The sequence below is a fragment of the Haliaeetus albicilla genome, chromosome 6, assembly GCF_947461875.1.
Source record: "Haliaeetus albicilla chromosome 6, bHalAlb1.1, whole genome shotgun sequence".
Taxonomy (NCBI): domain Eukaryota; kingdom Metazoa; phylum Chordata; class Aves; order Accipitriformes; family Accipitridae; genus Haliaeetus; species Haliaeetus albicilla.
Window position 1 is genome coordinate 36,720,907 of NC_091488.1, and position 11,669 is coordinate 36,732,575.

Here is an 11,669-nt window from a genome sequence, read left to right on the forward strand (position 1 = left end):
TCCAGATTTCTGTCCCTTATTTCCAGACACTGAAAAAACACAACCAAAAAAATACCCCCCCTCCACAGTGCACACACGTTTTAATGTTTTTACAAGAAAAAGAGATTAACCTTGACATTAAAACTGCCCTCACCAGTTTCTAATTAACTTTCTAAGCACCTCTTCAACCTAACATTTGATGATTCATACATGCACTCCAATGTGCCAAATGAGCTGGCTCAGCGTAGTGGTATGCAACTCAATGCACTGTCACATCCATATGACAATTTTCACGTCTGTCATTTTGTTGTTTGTTCAATTAGGAGAGGAAATGATTTTAGGTTCTGTGAAACTGTGACAGTATGGCTAAGTCAGGTTTTACATGACAATTTGAAAATGCTGTACTAAAGGCAATTCATACCCTGTTCAACTCCGTAGGTATCTTAAAATTGCTGTTTAATTAAAATGTAAGATGGCTAAGATTTTGGAAACTAAGTTAACAGATTCACTCGTGCAATATTTTGCAATAAAATTCACAAGAAATGTTCTCCAACTTGTATCTTTTACTTGGTTTAAAAGGTTGGCTTCAGCACATGGCTTCGTCCTGCTCAGTTCCACTAATTTCCTCAAAAGAGCTTTCCAAATATACTTGTAACTTTAATATCTTTTACTTGGTTTAAAAGGTTGACTTCAACGCATGGCTTCATCCTGCTCAATTCCACTAATTTCCTCAAAAGAGCTTTCCAAATTTACTTGTAACTTTAAAAAAAGGTGGCACATATGAAAACATCTTCATGATTAGAGATATTAACTCTATTGTATCTTTCATAGGGGTATTTGTAATCAGGTATTTTATGGCACCTGAATCAGTAAACTGTTTTTTCTTAATTGGGCCTCCTAAGAAATACATGAAGGCCCATCCTAGCCAAACTAAAAATACACAGTACACAATTAGCTGAACATTTAACAGAAAGAAGCGTGTTGTATGTACTCAACCTCTGTAAATACATGGAATAACAGGGCATCTTTTCACCCCATTACCTTCCCCCACAATAGCACCAGCTCCAATCCCAGTCTTTTCAAACACACCCTGAATATACCTTTAGCATAAGTGATTCTGCAAGCAGTACCAGACTCCCCCAAATGGGCAGGAAGAGTATAAGTGTGGAAAGTCAATTCACAGAGGCACATTAAACACATGCGAGAAGAAATCCTTAAAAGCAACCTTTAAGAACTCCAAATCTTTAATACGTGGAGGAAGGAGGATAGCTTACATACTTATGGGTAATTTATAGGCTTTATAAGTCACCAGCTAACAATGCTGTTACCTATCCTTGTAGCTGTTGTGATAAGCTTCCTTTGACCTGCAAGGTTATTTTGCAAAGCATTCCTGCCTCTAGGGCAGTTGCCATTTTGCACTGCTGCAGCCTCTTCCACAGGCAGTGCACAGGGTCATTTCAGAATGTCTTTTGTTTGTTGTTTTCCTAGATGTAAATTAAAAGGCCATTTGGAAAATATGTCTTTTGGTATGGAAGGCCAGGTAACGTTCACAAGCCCGGTACCTTTTGTGTATACTACAGTTGGCAGAACTGGCCAGTCTTGTCCAATCACTGGTTATTCCCCCCCCACGATTTTCTTAACACAATGCTGTCATGAAGATAAACATCTACTGATGGGAATCTCTTATCAGACAGGGTGCTTAGCCATTCAGTGACAACTCTGGTTCCTTGCTTCCTCCCATCCTCCCCCACCATATTTCAGCCATTGTACCTCAGCAAACTGGAACAATGCTGACTCCTCAGTTTGTTTTACCGCTCCAGGTGTGCCCGAAGAGATCTGTCAGGAAAACAATTATGTTTGTATTACCTAACTCTTCAGTTTCAATATCAAACTTCAACGTGCTAAATTTCTGATCCATCAAACAGAAAGACTCCTGGTACCTAAAAGCATGCGAACGAGTCCCAGCACACCCGTACAAAGAACAGTATCTGCTTTCCAGGAGACACATAAATGGGTGATCTGTGAAAAGGTGATTTTGAATTATTTTTCACAAGGAAAATATTTCCTAGGATCAATAGAACAGGCTAAGACTTTTTTGAAGGGCTTTTATTTGCCCGCTGATAAGTCAAAACAGGGTTAGCAACAAAAACTTAACACTATATTGCATTTCACAGTTCAGTGAGAGACCTGAGACAGCGAAATGGTGGTGCTGATAGAGCACAAATTGCTACTTAGCATGGAAGGCAAGTGTGGACAGGGACACAATGCGTGCAGGTACTTTGAGATACCAGATCTATCCCAGACACTAAGGTAACTGCATTTTACACTATTTAACTTGTGGCAATTATTTCTGTTGCAAACGACACCTCTGATTAATGTTAGACCTTGGTACAAGTACCAATTATTTTGCCATTGACACACATACCTACCATGCACTGGTTAGGTGCAGCCTCACTACAGGCTGTTTAACATCCTTGAAAAGTAAGACTAGTTAATATGCATTTTTAATTACTGATCATCAGTGAGCTACGTCTAAACCTCACATTATAGCAGTGCAGATGAGCTTGTTTCCTGGCACCCACTGAAGAAGTTCTTCAATGGGTAAGGAAAAGCCAGTGGTCACAAGCCCTTAGCAAGAGCCTGTCTTGCAGCACACAACACAATTCCTGCCTACTACCACATGGCTCTGGCACTGTCCTGCTTGGGCACTGTAAAATGAACCAAAACAATTAAATGAGCTGGTATTTGTCTTACTCTTTAAAAGATTTAGCAGTGAAATTCAAGAAACAGACTGTTATCAAGAGGAACTATGCAAAGTATGACATTGTTCAACTGACAGTACAAGTATACAAACACATCTTAGAAATACTGGAAGATGGATGTTGAATTATTACCGTAGAAGTATCACAAGTGATACTGGAATTAACCAATTTTAAGGAGCTTCTAAGTATTGCTTTTCATTGCTGACACACCAGGCATTTCCTCTACCTCATAAGAAAAGCCAGCAGGCTGTTTAAGAGCCTAATTACAGGTTACGTACTTTGGCCGATACCTTCAATCAGAAATACAGGATCAGTGCTTTAATTTATTTCTAAAATGTTTTGAACGCCTCAGATCTTAAGTTCTTGTGGGAACTTAAGGTCTTGTGGGTTGATGTTAAAGCAAAACAAACAAAACTCAAAACAAAAATAAATCACATTTTGTGTGCTATGATTTGCAATGTATCTGCTCCTTAAGTGATGATGTTTTGGGAGGAGTATGAAGGTACACACAGCAATGAGTATTAAAGACACGGGAGTCAGATTCACAGCTGGTGTGAAAACAGGTAATAAAAAGAAACCCCTGCTATGACAAAATTTCTTTCCATATGCACTTACTCAAACACCACCCAGCATCCAGTACAACCAATATTTATGCAGCTAAATATTTGTATGTCACTTGATTATGACCATTTCAAAAGCTGGAAAGATACAAACAAGTAAGTGATGCTTGCAGAAGACCAAGATTCCTTGCAACCTCATTCTTGTCGTGTTATTTATGTCAATGAAATCCATTAAAACTTGCATGAAATAGTGCATACTTTACAAAAACCAAACCACCACAGTTGTACTTCTAGCAATAACTGGAAATATGTTGACAAAAATATTGTATGGTGCAAAACTAAAGCATAGTTGCACAGAGCTATTTGGTGGTTATAGAAGAAAATCCTGGAAATTCCAGAACGACAGTTGTTTTTGATGGAGTCAACGACTAAAGCAGCCACAATAGATAAAGGACTTAACGTAACATCCAAATACACGTTAAAACTTCAGTTAGCAAGACTTTTGTTTAAAACTAAGTGCAGGAATGACATCTGCAAATTACTGCTTAAACCACAGCTCCATTACTGCACTAGGGTTTCCACTATGTGCTTAAACACACTCTCCTGCACTTCAAGTCTGACCGATCCACCCGATAAACGATCCAGTACCATAAACCCAAAAAGAAGGAACAAATAAAAGCATGAATTTTAGTTAAAGATTTTTGATTTCTCTTTCAGCTGACCATCAGATGCTTCTTAAAAGGAGAAGACAACCCTTTTTAAAGAAACTCACCTCTGCAAACTGAAACAATGATGACTTCTGACAGGCTTCTGTAGAATTAGTTGCATCAGTCGGGCAAGTACCTGAGGAAACCTGAAACAAGGAGCGTGCAGAGTAAGACCTCAAAGGTGCTTTTTTCAAGCTAAGAACAACAGTGAGCAAAACAAAATACCAGGCAGCAGTAACAAGAAATGGTGTTTAAGAAAAGATGGGCACTCTAATGTTTCACAGTCCTGGACAGGTTAAATCAAATTTATAGATTAAAACATAGTTCAGCACCCACTTTAATGCATTTGAAAAATTACCTAAGAAGAAAGACCACAAAAATACCAGGGATTTCTTTGTCTTTCATAATTCCAAACTTTGCAAAAGAGTTTCATGCAACAGTATACTAGACTGACGATATCGGGCTACACGCACAACTAGCTTGTATTGGTGATGCTATCAACACTGCTATACCTGTAATTTGTACTACCATTCTGAATAACAAAATTACTTAGAAGCTAAAAAAATTTTTTTGGAGACACTGAGAGTTGCTAAGTGACAGAAATACTTACTAGAAAAATAATCCCCAATCACCTAACAGCATGAAAATAAGTAGTTAAGGGTACCACAAGCCTAAAATTGATCAAATAATGTACCTAAACATCCATTTAGGGGTGCTTATGAGAAGCAGTGCAAGAAAGAGTCATAACTTCTGAAATCAAAGAAATGACTGTTCAAAAACAAGAGCCTTATTTGAATTAACACAAGAGCTTAGCTGTACTGTTCTTACTAGCCAGTTAATAAAGCATCATTCTGCAAGGGAACTGTATCAAATATGATATATTTCTTAAATGTCACATTTGAGTGTGAAAGGTTTACATGTGTCACTCCTAGAAGTACGAGGTACTGTTAGTATAAAATAAGGTACGTAACATGGCTTACAGGAAACAGAAGAAAGGAAGGAGGCTTTGCGGGATTTTGGGAAAAGTAACAGGATGGAAATCTTTTCTTCTCTAACAATTTTTATTTTTTCCATGAAATTTCAGTTTATTTAAAACATTTTGATGCAAATGTGTTTTTTCTCTTATTTACTACCAAAACAAGTATGCCAATAGCATTTATTAGTGAATGCATACATGAGATTTAGCTAGCCACTGCATCTGTTGCCGGTAAGCACAAAGCACCACCAGAATAAGCAGGCCTACAGCACAGGCAGTTTGTATTGCTGCTCCCGCTGCTGTTTGTCCAAGATGCTTAAGCACTGCAATAGCAGCACTGGCATTTTGTTTCAGGAATCCACTATCCATACTCTCCTGAAAACACTACATCCAAGAGCAGCAACCCACAGGCCAAGGAGAACTATGGCACGCAACTATTTGCTTACATACACAGTCAAACTTTTCTTCCCTACCATAAAACCAAGCAGTAACACTGCCTCCTATGATCAATGCTTCCTTATATTTATTAAGCACCAAGAATGATGTTTTATCAGTGTACTATGGGAGTATACCAACCCAAAGGTTTACAAAGAATGTATTCCTAATGCCTGTCTCTTGCTTTTTCAATTTGTGTTTCAAGTCTGTGTTACTGTTTTCACTGATATAATGTTTATTACTGCTTTTCTCTTGTTTCTGTATGAACTGTTTAAGATGTCTGCAGTGGTGTGGACTGTACCAGGGATGCGTATCAGTCTTGCTGCTGTTGAGTGACCCATCTCTGGAGGTCTGAGTCTCTGCACTGGTGTGAAATGTATAAGGATGCTGCTTGCACGTCTGTTTGTTCGCAAGCGGAGCCTATTCAATGTGCCGTATGAGAGGGCACTACTCTTCTTAGGAGAAGCGACGTGAGCAAAGCAGCCGTGTGAAACCCTCCCGCTCCCCAAGGCCGGGGTGCAGGGCCACGCGTGCCCGAACTCTGCCCACCCACCGTAACGGAGACCACGGCTTCGCAGCTTCCTCCGCCTGTCTAGGGGCACGTCTACATGAAGGTGTCAACACACGCCCGGCGCAAACCAGCTCTGAGTTAGGAGCCATTGACTCATGCTGCCCCAGGAGCACTGTGCTGGAGCAGAGAAACCCTCCCGAGAGGGACCGTTTCGGCTCAGCCTCTGCAGTACAAGTGCTGTAAGGCACAGCTCGCTCCCCGGGCTGGTGCGGAGAGGGGGGTCACGAAGCTGCCCCCGGGGCCATGTGCTGGGGGTCGGGCACAGGTTGGTCACTTTGTGGTACAGGAACGGCAAGCCGTGGAAGGTGTGAAGCCCAGTCTCCTACAGCTGTGTGTGCAAAGGGCGGATTGGTGGTGCCCGGGAACTCGGAGGTGATTTTGCGGTTAGAACAACCATACTCTTCCTGTCAATTGCCATTATCTTTAAGGAGTTAATGCTGTTGCCTTTGCATGACAGAAGCACTAATTTGAACTCGTTTCTTCTACTCTGCTGCTCCCCACACACTCCCGACTTGTGGGAAATTTATTATCTCCAGGACTTCTAACCTCTGCCAGGCTGAACCTGATCAAAGCATGGAAATAATTACCAGAGGGAACGGATGCACAGATAGTGCCATTGTGTACGTCTCATTTCCTGCCGTAATAAAACGTCCTCAACATCTCTTTTCTCCTCTTTCCTCCTTCCAGCCTGCCCTCAGCTGCACCAAGAGAGTTTTCACTTCTGATTTACACCCCAGGCAATACCACCCCGCGCAGACCCAGCATCGCAGGCGAGGTAACCTTTTGTTCTTAAAGAGATGGAAACCACAAGGATAACGCCTCCACGGCTCCCCTTTCCCCGCAGGTTACCGTAACCTGCTCTAAAACAGATCACGCCGAACGAAGGCGAAGGACAGCCCCTGGCTCGCCTCCCACCCTGATGCGCAGAGCAGCGGCAAGGGGGGAAACTGGTAGAAGAGCCAGGTTTTGGACCTCACGGCAAATTCCAGGATTTCTGGGCAGCAACCTACAGACAGGCCACTAGGTGCTGCTGTAAGGCAAGCAAAGGAGTTCAGCAGGGTGAGCATGCAAGCAAGGAGCGCTTCTCACCCAACTTCAGCCTTTCTGCTGACGGACCTGCTGCGAGGACCGGGCTTCGCCTCGCACAAGGACAGTAGCTGGAGCAGACCCCTCTGGCGTTTCTGCTCGGATCTTCAACAAAACACGCTCATATACACACCACAGTCTTGAGTAACTGATGAAAGGACCCGAAAGCCAGGTAGAAACGCTGCATCTCTGAGTCCTCTGGTTACTGCTGGTAAGGCCTGTAGTTTCTCCTGCCTGTCTGCTTAGTAACTCCAGCCGCTGCTTGGAAATAATCACGTACCGATACTGAATTCTGTTAGCAGAAGAAAAACTCTCTACTCCATTGAAAAAAATTTAAAAAATAGGAACATAACTGGCGACATACAGAGATGGCAACTGAAGCCTCAACACATTTTGTAAGTATCCCTGTTATGCCTCTTCCCATCTTCCCACTGGTGCCTGTTCACTTTGTTACCTGACATCTGGGCTTCTGACAACTCCAAAGTTAAACACCTGACTTGAAAAGTCCCTATACCTCCATTTAAGACACACTTGACAGAAAATCAGCAGGCGCTGAATACTTTTACGTGGGATTAGCAGACCTTAAGTATCATTTCCCTCATCTTCTCCCAAGTTCTGAGCAAACAATGCCAGTGCTGCCCTCCTTCCTATTAACAATTTTTAAGATAATAATAGTATTTAAGATGTATGCTTACAAGGCCACCCAAGTCTGCATAATCATACATACGCACAGTCAAATTGCATGTTGACAGGTAATCTTATGTCTAGCAGTCCCCCAGTTCAAGAACCATATACATGCACATATATCTTCCATGTGCACACACACACTTTTAATGATAATGAAGACTACGTGATATCATTAGAGCATTCTTTTAAAAATGACACTGCATATTTTTAAATAGAAAAGCCAGGGGTTTAGATATACAACATATATTTATATACTTACATGCACATAAACCCAATACCTGTATTTTCTATAGTTAAGCAGCTTCTGAAACTCTTCACTGACAATACCTCAGCAGTCACCTTTCTCCCTTTCTCACCTCCTACCAAATTCTCCCCAATGTCAATACTAACTCTAACACAAGTAACCCCCCTCCACTGAAGAGGAAAGCAGCTTACCAATTCTACAATGAATTCTTGAGCTTCTTACTGAGCCTGTCATACCACCTCCTGGCACGTTCTGCTAACCTCCCAAACGCTGGTTTGAGCATGAAACTGTGTGCAAAGCATAAACATGGAAATCCAACCCTAGGTTTTCCCACAGGCATGCAAAGATGAACATCTTGTGTATCCTCTGTGTACACGCCTAAGGATGGGAAGCCAGAAGTGCTGTTCAGTTATCCAAGTCTAAATAGGTTTAGGATCTTTACTGCATTTGGGGAAACACAAGCCTAAGAAATATTTGCTCCATATCTAATCACCACTAAAACACTGAATCAAAAGGAAACAAAGGAAAATGGAAGACACACCAGGGCTGCCACGCAAAGAAACTGAGGAAGTTTCCCAGTGCACAGAAACACAGCTGGAGACTTAATTCCTGCTGATACACAGTTAGGAGGACTGAACTTTGTCCATTTGGGTCCCTTCGAGAATACCAAGCACCCAGATTGTTCTGGAGGATGTACTTTACACATAGGGGACCCTCTGAAAGAATCGGAGATGTGCAGTTTTTTTCCATGGGAAAACGCTCTGACATTTACCTGCTTCTCAGATAGTGTAGGACAATTAAAATATGGTAACTCATTAGTAAGTATGGGCTAATTTCTGGCCCATCATGATTCTAACAACAGCCAACAAATCCCTCAACCAGTTTTGTTCAGGCTGTATTCATGACAATTATTTTGCTCTACATTTCGGGGGGAAAGCAGATTACACAGCTTGCCTCTTTGAGGTGGAAGGCCAGGTTTCAAAAGAAGACTACAGGCCTAAAAGAGCACAGCATAGTATAGCTTATACATGAAGTAAATATTACATCACAAGCCATGTTGCGTGCTTCTATCAGAAAAAACGGGGTTTATGTAGGCGCATGGGAAATGTGTCTTTTGCTCAAAAGAAGGAGAGTCCTGATTAAAAAGAACATTCATATACCAAAACAATTATACAACATCCTTTTTGTCTCTAAATCCACATGTAGATTTTATTCCTTGTCGTGGTTTAACCCCAGCCAGCAATGAAGCACCACACAGCCGCTCACTCACTCCTCCCCCCCCCACCCCGCAGTGGGATGGGGGAGAAAATTGGGAAAAGAAGTAAAACTCGTGGGTTGAGATAAGAACGGTTTAACAGAACAGAAAAGAAGAAACTAATAATGATAAGGATGACACTAATAAAATGACAACAGCAATAATAAAAGGATTGGAATGTACAAATGATGCGCAGGGCAATTGCTCACCACCTGCCGATCAACACCCAGCTACTCCGTGAGCGGCGATTCCCCACCCCCACTTCCCAGTTCCTATACTAGATGTGACGTCCCATGGTCTGGAATACCCCTTTGGCCAGTTTGGGTCAGCTGTCCTGGCTGTGTCCCCTCCCAACTTCTTGTGCCCCTCCAGCTTTCTCGCTGGCTGGGCATGAGAAGCTGAAATATCCTTGACTTTAGACTAAACATTACTTAGCAACAACTGAAAACATCAGTGTTATCAACATTCTTCACATACTGAACTCAAAACATAGCACTGTACCAGCTACAAGGAAGAAAATTAACTTCATCCCAGCTGAAACCAGGACATTCCTTCAGTGCCATCTGAAATTGTACTACTTGAGGCACTTTTCATGTAAAATCAAGAAAGCTCCACTCAAAAGGTCATAGCAAAGACCGTTCTTAATGGAACTGAGTATCTGTGACTACAATACACCTTTCCTCTCATTTAAACAGCATAGTAAAAACAGTTTTTAAACTCCAAGCTGAGAGATTCAAAAAGTTTGAAAACTACAGGACATTCTCATTTTAGCCGAAAATAACTGATTTCTTTTCACTTCTCTGCCAAACTTACCCTAGCGTTTCTTATTTTTCATGCTGCAGCACAGAAAGCCAGTACCCACATCTGCACAAAGACTTCCACTGCTCAAACTGGTATGCAAAGCATTGAGGAGTCTTGGCTCAGTCTTGGCAGTACAGGAGCCATCCATCTCAACTGCACTACACATTTTGCATTTGGGGGTATCACATATAGATAGTTAATTATTGCTTTTTTTCCCAATTACAACAAAAAAAGAAAAAAGAAATCTTCCTCACTTCCACTGCTCTTCCTTCCAGACTAGAGATTTATGGCAGTGACTACCTATTTCACCGAACATACAAGCCACCTTTTGAACAATTTTCAAAGCCGGCCGAAAAAAATAGATCACAAATAGTATCAGTCTAAAGAAAGACCAGAGGTCTCTGCACTACTGGACATATATGGGAACAATTTTATTTACTAGACTCCTTCGTAAAAACTTTTGTGATGGCAACTGAACTACAAACTTCTTTTTAGACGTAAAGACTTTGTGAATAGAAGTAGCTTGCGATACTTTGACTACTTGTTAGCACTCACATGGTTTCAGAATGCATATACAATGACACTGACTGTATGGAAATTATTAGGTATTTATTTTGCTATTAGTGCCAAGGCCACAGTTGCGCAAGGCATTGCACAAACATATGAAATCCTTGCTCAAAAGAGCTGGCAAACCACCTATTTGTTAACACAGTCACTGCATTTCAACCCTTCTACCTGTGACGATATCCTCTCATAGGGCAGAATCACCTGGTCTGATCAAATATTCAGTCTGAAGAGTTAATATTGAACTGATATAAAAACTGGGCCCAACATCTACATTCACGGTTCGGACACAAGACTCATATTGCAGGCCTCACACTTCAGTCCCACCTGAGGTTATCCAAGATGTATCTTAAATTTCATCTCTCACTGGTCAAACATTCCTGTTCAGAGCTCTCTTTAAACCGAGGGCTCGCAGTAAGGGAGAGAAGAGAGTTCCTTACCTCTTGAGCCGTGAGGGCATGTTCCCCTGCGAGAAGCAGCATGCTGAGACCTCCCATTTGTGTAGGATCTGTTAAAAGAGTAAACCCAAGTCTTAAGTTTATTCATTTGCTTGTTTAAAGAACCTACCATTTGCAGCATTAAACCCCCAGAAGACTACTTGTCACAGACACTCTAAGCAAGCTGCCATAAAAGGCAGTTCAAGAGAATCACAAATAACCATTTCTGTACCCTCTGGGAGAGGCTTTCAAAGCCGTTTGAAGGATTTAATTGGATTTGTGTGCTTAACACCCCATTGCGTGGATTTACAATTCTACTGCCAAAGGTTTTATGTACTACAGAGATGGATATCTTTAAAATGGCAACTGTAATGATCTCTCTCATACATAAATATACACAAAGATGCTCTAATATCGCACATGTTTATAACTCAATGGATGCTCCTACCAAAGGAGTGGTTCCCTTCCTTAGCCACTGAATAAGTTAAAACGATGGAACAAAATGACATGATCGAGCTCTGAAGCAAAATTCCTAGTTTCATTTAGCTTTAATTTAGATCTGCATTTAATGGTGAGAAGTGCCAGCCTGACAGCTCTGAAGCATG

The 11,669-nt window shown here is 41.5% G+C and overlaps 1 protein-coding gene across 20 annotated transcripts in view; it reads right to left on the reverse strand.

Moving 5' to 3' along the window:
- The window catches only part of BBX (BBX high mobility group box domain containing), a 148,201-nt gene that overhangs the window by 40,036 nt on the left and 96,496 nt on the right, over positions 1–11,669 (reverse strand). For all 20 annotated transcript variants that reach the window (XM_069785567.1, XM_069785564.1, XM_069785573.1 and 17 more), the window contains 3 exons: positions 11,068–11,135; positions 4,074–4,154; positions 1,750–1,815 (listed from right to left, as the gene is read on the reverse strand). In XM_069785567.1, the coding sequence (XP_069641668.1) occupies positions 1,750–1,815; positions 4,074–4,154; positions 11,068–11,135 (215 nt within the window). The remainder of the gene's footprint in view (positions 1–1,749; positions 1,816–4,073; positions 4,155–11,067; positions 11,136–11,669) is intronic.